The 14,674-nt window shown below is 37.3% G+C and overlaps 1 protein-coding gene across 2 annotated transcripts in view; it reads right to left on the bottom strand.

Moving 5' to 3' along the window:
- Positions 1 to 13,621: 13,621 nt before the first annotated feature.
- LOC130326214 (keratin, type II cytoskeletal 8-like) overlaps positions 13,622 to 14,674 on the bottom strand; it is a 135,420-nt gene continuing 134,367 nt past the window's right edge. For both annotated transcript variants that reach the window (XM_056553346.1, XM_056553345.1), the window contains exon 9: positions 13,622 to 13,948. In XM_056553346.1, the coding sequence (XP_056409321.1) occupies positions 13,827 to 13,948 (122 nt within the window). In that variant the 3' untranslated portion in view covers positions 13,622 to 13,826. The remainder of the gene's footprint in view (positions 13,949 to 14,674) is intronic.

Genomic DNA, 14,674 nt, shown 5'->3' with positions numbered 1-14,674 from the left:
GAATACGGTCTCAGATGTCTGAAGAGATGGCACATTGAGAAGTCCTATATAGAGAGTAAGCCAAGAAGGACCTGTATGTGAGGATCTGTAGGGCTTTCTTTTGTTCTCCGCTTGCCTTGAGGGATTGTGTGACCAGCACTTTACAGGAAAGCCTTAAGTTGCTCAATGGGAAACGACTCCCCGCAAAATTCTATGATGTAGCTTGGCTGTCACTACATGGGAGGCTCTTTGTCAGGGGTAATCTAAAATATCTAAGTGTCTCAGATAGGAACTGTCCTCTGGGTTGTCAGCAGGAGGAGACAATGGAGCATTTCATATCTGACTGCAGGGGTGGGAGGAGGATATGGGAAGAAGTGTCCAGTAAGCTGAACATCCCATTACTGCAGAACCTGACGTATCCTGACATCATCTACGCTGTACCATCCAGTAACAGGGCTGTAGACAGAGAGACTATGTACATAATTATAACAGTCATTAAATACTATCATTGTCACATGAGAACCTGAGTGTCCATACACAATGAGCCATTCCCCCACATCACAGCAGTAAGACAGATCATGTCCGAGCTCCAGTGGGTAAAGTCATTAGAAATGAGGAGAAACCAAAATAATGGGAAATTATGGAGGAATGTCTCTTTGGTTTAACACGGATGATATCATGTTATTTTATTTTATTTTTATTTTTTTATTTTTTTGTGTGTGTTTTTTTCTTTCCCAGCAAATGTGGACCTTTTAAGTTTATACTTAAGACTCTATACATACTCTAGTTGAGTAGTCATTGTGTGTACAATGTTTGCTATTTTTGTTTTGTATTGTAAGAATTTATTTTAATTGTATTTTTGTGTTTGTTTTAACAATAAAAATTGCCTCCTATATACAAGAATATAACTACTATAATACTGCCCCTATATACAAGAATATAACTACTATAATACTGCTCCCTATATACAAGAATATAACTACTATAATACTGCTCCTATATACAAGAATATAACTACTATAATACTGCTCCCTATATACAAGAATATAACTACTATAATACTGCTCCTATATACAAGAATATAACTACTATAATACTGCTCCCTATATACAAGAATATAACTACTATAATACTGCTCCTATATACAAGAATATAACTACTATAATACTGCTTCTTTATACAAGAATATAACTACTATAATACTGCCTCCTATATACAAGAATATATTTACTATAATACTGCTCCTATATACAAGAATATAACTACTATAATACTGCCCCTATATACAAGAATATAACTACTATAATACTGCTCCTATATACAAGAATATAACTACTATAATACTGCTCCCTATATACAAGAATATAACTACTATAATACTGCTCCTATATACAAGAATATAACTACTATAATACTGCTCCTATATACAAGAATATAACTACTATAATACTGCCTCCTATATACAAGAATATATTTACTATAATACTGCTCCTATATACAAGAATATAACTACTATAATACTGCCCCTATATACAAGAATATAACTACTATAATACTGCTCCTATATACAAGAATATAACTACTATAATACTGCTCCCTATATACAAGAATATAACTACTATAATACTGCTCCTATATACAAGAATATAACTACTATAATACTGCTCCTATATACAAGAATATAACTACTATAATACTGCTTCCTATATACAAGAATATATTTACTATAATACTGCTCCTATATACAAGAATATAACTACTATAATACTGCCCCTATATACAAGAATATAACTACTATAATACTGCTCCTATATACAAGAATATAACTACTATAATACTGCTCCTATATACAAGAATATAACTACTATAATACTGCTCCTATATACAAGAATATAACTACTATAATACTGCTCCTATATACAAGAATATCACTACTATAATACTGCCCCTATATACAAGAATATAACTACTATAATACTGCTCCTATATACAAGAATATAACTACTATAATACTGCTCCTATATACAAGAATATAACTACTATAATACTGCTCCTATATACAATAATATAACTACTATAATACTGCCTCCTATATACAAGAATATAACTACTATAATACTGCCTCCTATATACAAGAATATAACTACTATAATACTGCTCCTATATACAAGAATATATCTACTATAATACTGCCTCCTATATACAAGAATATACCTACTATGATACTGCTCCTATATACAAAAATATAACTACTATAATACTGCTCCTATATACAAGAATATAACTACTATAATACTGCCTCCTATATACAAGAATATAACTACTATAATACTGCTCCTATATACAAGAATATAACTACTATAATACTGCTCCTATATACAAGAATATAACTACTATAATACTGCCACTATATACAAGAATATAACTACTATAATACTGCTCCTATATACAAGAATATAACTACTATAATACTGCTCCTATATACAAGAATATAACTACTATAATACTGCTCCTATATACAAGAATATAACTACTATAATACTGCTCCTATATACAAGAATATAACTACTATAATACTGCTCCTATATACAAGAATATAACTACTATAATACTGCCCCCTATATACAAGAATAAAACTACTATAATACTGCCTCCTATATACAAGAATATAACTACTATAATGCTGCTCCTATATACAAGAATATAACTACTATAATACTGCCCCTATATACAAGAATATAACTACTATAATACTGCCCCCTATATACAAGAATAAAACTACTATAATACTGCCTCCTATATACAAGAATATAACTACTATAATGCTGCTCCTATATACAAGAATATAACTACTATAATACTGCCCCCTATATACAAGAATAAAACTACTATAATACTGCCTCCTATATACAAGAATATAACTACTATAATGCTGCTCCTATATACAAGAATATAACTACTATAATACTGCTCCTATATACAAGAATATAACTACTATAATACTGCTCCTATATACAAGAATATAACTACTATAATACTGCCCCCTATATACAAGAATAAAACTACTATAATACTGCCTCCTATATACAAGAATATAACTACTATAATGCTGCTCCTATATACAAGAATATAACTACTATAATACTGCCCCTATATACAAGAATATAACTACTATAATGCTGCTCCTATATACAAGAATATAACTACTATAATGCTGCCCCTATATACAAGAATATAACTACTATAATACTGCCCCTATATACAAGAATATAACTACTATAATACTGCTCCTATATACAAGAATATAACTACTATAATACTGCTCCTATATACAAGAATATGACTACTATAATACTGCCTCCTATATACAAGAATATAACTACTATAATACTGCTCCTATATACAAGAATATAACTACCATAATACAGCCTCCTATATACAAGAATATAACTACTATAATACTGCTCCTATATACAAGAATATAACTACTATAATACTGCTCCTATATACAAGAATATAACTACTATAATACTGCTCCTATATACAAGAATATAACTACTATAATACTGCCCCCTATATACAAGAATAAAACTACTATAATACTGCCTCCTATATACAAGAATATAACTACTATAATACTGCTCCTATATACAAGAATATCACTACTATAATACTGCTCCTATATACAAGAATATAACTACTATAATACTGCCTCCTATATACAAGAATATAACTACTATAATACTGCTCCTATATACAAGAATATAACTACTATAATACTGCTCCTATATACAAGAATTTAACTACTATAATACTGCCCCTATATACAAGAATATAACTACTATAATACTGCCTCCTATATACAAGAATATAACTACTATAATACTGCTCCTATATACAAGAATATAACTACTATAATACTGCTCCGATATACAATAATATAACTACTATAATACTGCCTCCTATATACAAGAATATAACTACTATAATACTGCCTCCTATATACAAGAATATACCTACTATAATACTGCTCCTATATACAAAAATATAACTACTATAATACTGCTCCTATATACAAGAATATAACTACTATAATACTGCCTCCTATATACAAGAATATAACTACTAAAATACTGCTCCTATATACAAGAATATAACTACTATAATACTGCTCCTATATACAAGAATATAACTACTATAATACTGCCCCTATATACAAGAATATAACTACTATAATACTGCTCCTATATACAAGAATATAACTACTATAATACTGCTCCTATATACAAGAATATGACTACTATAATACTGCCTCATATATACAAGAATATAACTACTATAATACTGCTCCTATATGCAAGAATATAACTACCATAATACAGCCTCCTATATACAAGAATATAACTACTATAATACTGCTCCTATATACAAGAATATAACTACTATAATACTGCTCCTATATACAAGAATATAACTACTATAATACTGCTCCTATATACAAGAATATAACTACTATAATACTGCTCCTATATACAAGAATATAACTACTATAATACTGCTCCTATATACAGGAATATAACTACTATAATACTGCTCCTATATACAAGAATATAACTACTATAATACTGCTCCTATATACAAGAATATACCTACTATAATACTGCTCCTATATACAAGAATATAACTACTATAATACTGCTCCTATATACAGGAATATAACTACTATAATACTGCTCCTATATACAAGAATATAACTACTATAATACTGCTCCTATATACAAGAATATAACTACTATAATACTGCTCCTATATACAAGAATATAACTACTATAATACTGCCCCTATATACAAGAATATAACTACTATAATACTGCTCCTATATACAAGAATATAACTACTATAATACTGCTCCTATATACAAGAATATGACTACTATAATACTGCCTCATATATACAAGAATATAACTACTATAATACTGCTCCTATATGCAAGAATATAACTACCATAATACAGCCTCCTATATACAAGAATATAACTACTATAATACTGCTCCTATATACAAGAATATAACTACTATAATACTGCTCCTATATACAAGAATATAACTACTATAATACTGCTCCTATATACAAGAATATAACTACTATAATACTGCTCCTATATACAAGAATATAACTACTATAATACTGCCCCCTATATACAAGAATATAACTACTATAATACTGCTCCTATATACAAGAATATCACTACTATAATACTGCCCCTATATACAAGAATATAACTACTATAATACTGCTCCTATATACAAGAATATAACTACTATAATACTGCTCCTATATACAAGAATATAACTACTATAATACTGCTCCTATATACAATAATATAACTACTATAATACTGCCTCCTATATACAAGAATATACCTACTATAATACTGCTCCTATATACAAGAATATAACTACTATAATACTGCCTCCTATATACAAGAATATAACTACTATAATACTGCTCCTTTATACAAGAATATAACTACTATAATACTGCTCCTATATACAAGAATATAACTACTATAATACTGCTCCTATATACAAGAATATAACTACTATAATACTGCTCCTATATACAAGAATATAACTACTATAATACTGCTCCTATATACAAGAATATAACTACTATAATACTGCTCCTATATACAAGAATATAACTACTATAATACTGCTCCTTATATACAAGAATATAACTACTATAATACTGCTCCTATATACAGGAATATAACTACTATAATACTGCTCCTATATACAAGAATATAACTACTATAATACTGCTCCTATATACAAGAATATACCTACTATAATACTGCTCCTATATACAAGAATATAACTACTATAATACTGCTCCTATATACAGGAATATAACTACTATAATACTGCTCCTATATACAAGAATATAACTACTATAATACTGCTCCTATATACAAGAATATAACTACTATAATACTGCTCCTATATACAAGAATATAACTACTATAATACTGCTCCTATATACAATATAACTACTATAATACTGCTCCTATATACAAGAATATAACTACTATAATACTGCTCCTATATACAAGAATATAACTACTATAATACTGCTCCTATATACAAGAATATAACTACTATAATACTGCTCCTATATACAAGAATATAACTACTATAATACTGCTCCTATATACAAGAATGTAACTACTATAATACTGCCCCTATATACAAGAATATAACTACTATAATACTGCCCTCTATATACAAGAATATAACTACTATAATACTGCTCCTATATACAAGAATATAACTACTATAATACTGCTCCTATATACAAGAATATAACTACTATAATACTGCCCCCTATATACAAGAATATAACTACTATAATACTGCCTCCTATATACAAGAATATAACTACTATAATACTGATCCTATATACAAGAATATAACTATTATAATACTGCTCCTATATACAAGAATATGACTACTATAATACTGCCTCCTATATACAAGAATATAACTACTATAATACTGCTCCTATATACAAGAATATAACTTACCATAATACAGCCTCCTATATACAAGAATATAACTACTATAATACTGCTCCTATATACAAGAATATAACTACTATAATACTGCTCCTATATACAAGAATATAACTACTATAATACTGCTCCTATATACAAGAATATAACTACTATAATACTGCCCCCTATATACAAGAATAAAACTACTATAATACTGCCTCCTATATACAAGAATATAACTACTATAATACTGCTCCTATATACAAGAATATCACTACTATAATACTGCTCCTATATACAAGAATATAACTACTATAATACTGCCTCCTATATACAAGAATATAACTACTATAATACTGCTCCTATATACAAGAATATAACTACTATAATACTGCTCCTATATACAAGAATATAACTACTATAATACTGCCCCTATATACAAGAATATAACTACTATAATACTGCCTCCTATATACAAGAATATAACTACTATAATACTGCTCCTATATACAAGAATATAACTACTATAATACTGCTCCTATATACAATAATATAACTACTATAATACTGCCTCCTATATACAAGAATATAACTACTATAATACTGCCTCCTATATACAAGAATATACCTACTATAATACTGCTCCTATATACAAAAATATAACTACTATAATACTGCTCCTATATACAAGAATATAACTACTATAATACTGCCTCCTATATACAAGAATATAACTACTATAATACTGCTCCTATATACAAGAATATAACTACTATAATACTGCTCCTATATACAAGAATATAACTACTATAATACTGCCCCTATATACAAGAATATAACTACTATAATACTGCTCCTATATACAAGAATATAACTACTATAATACTGCTCCTATATACAAGAATATGACTACTATAATACTGCCTTATATATACAAGAATATAACTACTATAATACTGCTCCTATATACAAGAATATAACTACCATAATACAGCCTCCTATATACAAGAATATAACTACTATAATACTGCTCCTATATACAAGAATATAACTACTATAATACTGCTCCTATATACAAGAATATAACTACTATAATACTGCTCCTATATACAAGAATATAACTACTATAATACTGCTCCTATATACAAGAATATAACTACTATAATACTGCCCCCTATATACAAGAATATAACTACTATAATACTGCTCCTATATACAAGAATATCACTACTATAATACTGCCCCTATATACAAGAATATAACTACTATAATACTGCTCCTATATACAAGAATATAACTACTATAATACTGCTCCTATATACAAGAATATAACTACTATAATACTGCTCCTATATACAATAATATAACTACTATAATACTGCCTCCTATATACAAGAATATACCTACTATAATACTGCTCCTATATACAAGAATATAACTACTATAATACTGCCTCCTATATACAAGAATATAACTACTATAATACTGCTCCTATATACAAGAATATAACTACTATAATACTGCTCCTATATACAAGAATATAACTACTATAATACTGCTCCTATATACAAGAATATAACTACTATAATACTGCTCCTATATACAAGAATATCACTACTATAATACTGCTCCTATATACAAGAATATAACTACTATAATACTGCTCCTATATACAAGAATATAACTACTATAATACTGCTCCTATATACAAGAATATAACTACTATAATACTGCTCCTATATACAAGAATATAACTACTATAATACTGCTCCTATATACAAGAATATAACTACTATAATACTGCTCCTATATACAAGAATATAACTACTATAATACTGCTCCTATATACAGGAATATAACTACTATAATACTGCTCCTATATACAAGAATATAACTACTATAATACTGCTCCTATATACAAGAATATAACTACTATAATACTGCTCCTATATACAAGAATATAACTACTATAATACTGCTCCTATATACAATATAACTACTATAATACTGCTCCTATATACAAGAATATAACTACTATAATACTGCTCCTATATACAAGAATATAACTACTATAATACTGCTCCTATATACAAGAATATAACTACTATAATACTGCTCCTATATACAATATAACTACTATAATACTGCTCCTATATACAAGAATATAACTACTATAATACTGCTCCTATATACAAGAATATAACTACTATAATACTGCTCCTATATACAAGAATATAACTACTATAATACTGCTCCTATATACAAGAATATAACTACTATAATACTGCTCCTATATACAAGAATATAACTACTATAATACTGCCCCTATATACAAGAATATAACTACTATAATACTGCCCTCTATATACAAGAATATAACTACTATAATACTGCTCCTATATACAAGAATATAACTACTATAATACTGCTCCTATATACAAGAATATAACTACTATTATACTGCCCCCTATATACAAGAATATAACTACTATAATACTGCCTCCTATATACAAGAATATAACTACTATAATACTGCTCCTATATACAAGAATATAACTACTATTTTTTTCGTGATTTTCTCCTTATTTATATTTCCTCTCTCGTTATATGTTCAGACACTTTGTTTCTTATCTTTTGCTCTTCCTCGTTCTCATCTCTTTATATGGCGATGAATTCCTTATGTTTTTTTCTCTGATAAGCGCGGATGGAGCCGCCATGGGAGGACACTATTTATACCGATAACTAATGAAGCTTTCATCCCAATGTAAATCTGGTCTGTGTGACACATCACAGGGCCCGGGCCTCCAGGGAGATGACGGCGCGGTCACCCATCACATTGACTCATTATAGAGAGAGATACGGAATGTGCGCACGATCCCTCAATCTTAAAGGAACAGTCCATCCAAAATGTCTACGGACCCCTCCCTCAATTCTTGTGTGACCTCAAAGGGTTAAAGCGTTTCTGTCAGACCCTTCAGGTACAGATAATTATTTGGCCTCTATCCCCTATATTTATTATAATCATCCCTCTTGTCATTAGCTCAGTGTTAGAAATCCTCTCAGGGGAAGGGGGCTTGTCTTATCTTGTGGTGGTGGGAGGTGATTGGAGTGTGGTGGGAGGGGCGTGTTCCTCCCTTGTGGTGGTGGGAGGTGATTGGTGTTTGGTGGAGGGAGTTGATTGGTGTGTGGTGGGAGGTGATTGCTATGTGGTGGGAGGTGATTGGTGTGTGGTGGGAGGTGATTGGTGTGTGGTGGGAGGTGATTGCTATGTGGTGGGAGGTGATTGGTGTGTGGTGGGAGGTGATTGGTGTGTGGTGGGAGGTGATTGGTGTGTGGTGGGAGGTAATTGCTATGTGGTGGGAGGTGATTGGTGTGTGGTGGGAGGTGATTGGTGTGTGGTGGGAGGTGATTGTTACGTAGAGGGAGGTGATTCACGTGCAGTGGTGGGAGGTAATTGACGTTCAGTGGTGGGAGGTGATTGATGTGCACTGGTGGGAGGTGATTGGTGTGTGGTGGGAGGTGATTGCTATGTGGTGGGAGGTGATTGGTGTGTGGTGGGAGGTGATTGGTGTGTGATGGGAGGTGATTGGTGTGTGGTGGGAGTTGATTGGTGTGTGGTGGGAGGTGATTGCTATGTGGTGGGAGGTGATTGGTGTGTGGTGGGAGGTGATTGGTGTGTGGTGGGAGTTGATTGGTGTGTGGTAGGAGGTGATTGCTATGTGGTGGGAGGTGATTGGTGTGTGGTGGGAGGTGATTGGTGTGTGGTGGGAGGTGATTGCTACGTAGAGGGAGGTGATTCACGTGCAGTGGTGGGAGGTAATTGACGTTCAGTGGTGGGTGGTGATTGATGTGCACTGATTGGTGATTGGTGTGTGCAGTGGTGGGTGGTGATTGGTGTGTGGTGGGAGGGGATTGGTGTGTGGTGGGGATTGGTGATTGGTGTGTGCAGTGGTGGGTGGTGATTGGTGTGTGGTGGGAGGGGATTGGTGTGTGGTGGGAAGTGATTGATGTGCGGTGGTGGGAGGTGATTGGTGTGTGGTGGGAGCTGATTGGTGTGTGGTGGTGGGAGGAGATTGGTGTGTATCATGAGATGATTGTGTGGTGGGAGGGGATTGGTGTGAGGTGGGAGGGGATTGGTGGGTGATGGGAGGTGATTAGTGTGTGGTGGGAGGTGATTGGTGTGTGTTGTGGGAGGTGATTGGTGTGTATTGGGAGGTGATTGGTGTGGTGGTGGGAGGTGATTGGTGTGTGGTAGTGGGAGGTCATTGGTGTGTGGTGGGAGGTGATTGGCGTGTGGTGGTGTGAGTTGATTGATGTGTGGTTTTGAGGTGATTGATGTGTGGTGGGAGGGGATTGATGTGTGGTGGCAGGTAATTGGGAGGGGGTGTGTCCCTCCTTGTGGTGGTGAGAGGAGATTGGTGTGTGGTGGTGGGAGCCGATTGATGTTTGGTTGTGGGAGGTGATTGGTGTGTTGTGGGAGGTGATTGGTGTGTTGTGGGAGGCGATTGATGTGTTGTGGGAGGCGATTGATGTGTGGTGGTGGGAGTTGATTGGTGTGTGGTGGGAGGTGATTGGTGTGTATTGGGAGGTGATGTGTGGTGGGAGAGGGTGTGTCTTCCCTTGTGGTAGTGGGAGGTGATTGATGTGTGGTGGGAGGTGATTGGTGTGTTGTGGGAGGCGATTGATGTGTGGTGGTGGGAGTTGATTGGTGTGTGGTGGGAGGTGATTGGTGTGTATTGGGAGGTGATGTGTGGTGGGAGAGGGTGTGTCTTCACTTGTGGTGGTGGGAGGTTATTGATATGTGGTGGGAGGTGATTGGGAGGGTGGTGGTGGGAGGGGATTGGTGTGTGGTGGTGGGAGGGGATTGGTGTGTATTGGGAGGTGATTGATGTGTGGTGGGAAGGGGTGTGTCTTCCCTTGTGGTGGTGGGAGGTGGTTGGTGTGTGGTGGCAGGTGATTGGTGTGTGGTGGGAGGTGATTGGTGTGTGGTGGGAGGGGATTAATGTGTGGTGGGAGGTGATTGGTGTGTGTTGGGAGGGGATTAATGTGTGGTGGGAGGTGATTGGTGTGTGTTGGGAGGGGGTGTGTTCCTCCTTATAGTGTTGGGTGATTGGTGTATGGTGGGAGGGGTGTGTCTTTCTTTGTATTGGTGGGAGGTGATTGGTGTGTGGTGGAAGGGGTGTGTCCCACCTTGTAGTGGCGGGAAGTGATTGGTGTGTGGTGGGAGGGGGTGTGTTCCTCCATTTTAGTGGTGGGAGGTGATTGATGACTCATGGACAAGCTGTTGCTGCTGCAGGACTGTTTGGTTTCCCAGTAGGTTCGGTGACCCCAGTGGTGGGATTTTCAGGAGCCCTTTTCTTTAAAGGGGAACTCCGTCCCCAGACATCTTATCCAAACAATAAGGGATAAGATGTCTGATCGCGGGGGTCCCACCGCTGGGGACTCACGCGATCTCAGCTGCGCCCCAGACTGCACCCCAGACATCCGGTGCACGGAGTGAGCTTTGCTCCATGCTGAATGACTGGCGATGTGGGGAATAGACTCGTGATGTAATGGCCATGCCTCCTCAATGCAAGTCTATGGGAGGGGGCATGATGACCGTCACACCCCCTCCCATAGACTTGCATTGAGGGGGTGTGGCCATGACAGAAGGAGTGGGGCGTGGCCATGACATCAAAGGCCTCCGGCGCTATACCCGACACTCTAAATGTATGACGGGTTCAGCAGGGTGATATGGGGACCCCCACAATCAGACATTTTATCCCCTATACTTTGTATAGGGGATAAGATGTCTAGGGGCGCAGTACCCCTTTAATACATATTCCAAAATGTTTAAACAACCGTATTACAGAAGGTCTTTAATTTTCATCAGTAACAACAGATAAAAACTATTTGGATCTGACATTGTGGCCATTTAAAAAAATATAAACTACAGAACCATCTGGATCTCCCAATGCTGCTGAAATAAAAGCATCCACAAAAATAATCGGGAATATAGGAATGGAATGGACACCGGGAGGAATGGACACCGGGAGAACCGGACACCGAGAGGACCGGACCCCGAGAGGACCGGGCACCGGGAGGAATGGACACCGGGAGGACCGGACACCGGGAGGACCGGACACAGAGAGGACCGGACACAGAGAGGACCGGACACAGAGAGGAAGGGACACAGAGAGGACCGGACACAGAGAGGACCGGACACAGAGAGAAAGGGACACAGAGAGGAAGGGACACAGAGAGGAAGGGACACAGAGAGGAAGGGACACAGAGAGGACCTGACACAGAGAGGACCGGACACAGAGAGGACCGGACACAGAGAGGAAGGGACACAGAGAGGAAGGGACACAGAGAGGACCGGACACAGAGAGGACCGGACACAGAGAGGACCGGACACAGAGAGGAAGGGACACAGAGAGGAAGGGACACAGAGAGGACCGGACACAGAGAGGACCGGACACAGAGAGGACCGGACACAGAGAGGACCGGACACAGAGAGGAAGGGACACAGAGAGGACCGGACACAGAGAGGACCGGACACAGAGAGGACCGGACACAGAGAGGACCGGACACAGAGAGGAAGGGACACAGAGAGGAAGGGACACAGAGAGGAAGGGACACAGAGAGGACCGGACACAGAGAGGACCGGACACAGAGAGGATCGGACACAGAGAGGAAGGGACACAGAGAGGACCGGACACAGAGAGGAAGGGACACAGAGAGGAAGGGACACAGAGAGGAAGGGACACAGAGAGGACCGAACACAGAGAGGACCGGACACAGAGAGGACGGGACACAGAGAGGACCGGACACAGAGAGGACCGGATACCATGAGGAATGTTTTTAGGGCTAGATGTCATGAAAAAATGTCTCAACTCCTCTGACAGGTTGTGATAAATCTCCCCCTATGTGTTTTTTCTCTGCTACCTGTAAGTGAGCGCAACGTGCCAGCAAAATCTCTCTCATAGTTTGTTATAATGTAAAAGTCTGGAGTATAGATGGGTCTCTGTATCACCGACCACTGTGACAAACCCTCAGCTGTGACGTGTTGTGCAGATCAGCGAAGGACACACGGGAGATCAGCGATCATCAGATTTTATTGGTATCAGTATTGGCAGGATTGTTCACTGGGGCGGTGTGAGCGCAGTGTGCGTTGTGTGCTCACTCCTGGCTGTAGTGGCGATCCTCAGACACCGGGGCGGCCATTACTCCTGGATGTAGCGGCTAGCCTCAGACACCGGCCAGCCATTACTCCTGGATGTAGCGGCGAGTCTCAGATACCGGGCGGCCATTACTCCTGGCTGTAATGGCTAGCCTCAGACACCGGGCGGCCATTACTCAGCTCAATCGTCTTCAACACAACAACTTTCTTTGGCTTGGGGGAAGATTTCCCATCAAAGTGGAGGAGACCGGCTGAAATAAGATGAAGAGAGGCTTAGATACGCTGGCTCCGCAAACAGTATCACACAGGATGGGCTTGGATACATGAATCAGCCATTGTCACCTGTTGGTATACACAATATGCTGTGATCTGAGATGTGGTACACCAGGGGCTGTGATCTGAGATGTCATACACAGGGGGCTGTGATCTGAGATGTCATACACCAGGGGCTGTGATCCGAGATGAGATACACGAGGGGCTGTGTCATACACCAGGGGCTGTGATCTGAGATGTGATACACGATGGGCTGTGATCTGAGATGTGATACACGATGGGCTGTAATCTGAGATGTGATACACGACGGGCTGTGATCTGAGATGTCATACACCAGGGGCTGTGATCTGAGATGTGATACACAATGGGCTGTGATCATAGATGTCATACACCAGGGGCTGTGATCTGAGATGTCATACACAAGGGGCTGTGATCTGAGATGTGATACACCAGGGGCTGTGATCTGAGATGTCATACACGATGGGCTGTGATCTGAGATGTGATACACGATGGGCTGTAATCTGAGATGTGCGATGGGCTGTGATCTGAGATGTCATACACCTGGGGCTGTGATCTGAGATGTCATACACCAGGGGCCGTGATCCGAGATGTCATACACCAGGGGCTGTGATCTGAGATGTCATACATGATGGGCTGTGATCTGAGATGTGATACACGATGGGCTGTAATCTGAGATGTGATAC

This window comes from Hyla sarda, unplaced genomic scaffold, assembly GCF_029499605.1.
Source record: "Hyla sarda isolate aHylSar1 unplaced genomic scaffold, aHylSar1.hap1 scaffold_282, whole genome shotgun sequence".
Taxonomy (NCBI): Eukaryota; Metazoa; Chordata; class Amphibia; order Anura; family Hylidae; genus Hyla; species Hyla sarda.
This window is presented reverse-complemented; position numbering and strand designations above follow the sequence as displayed.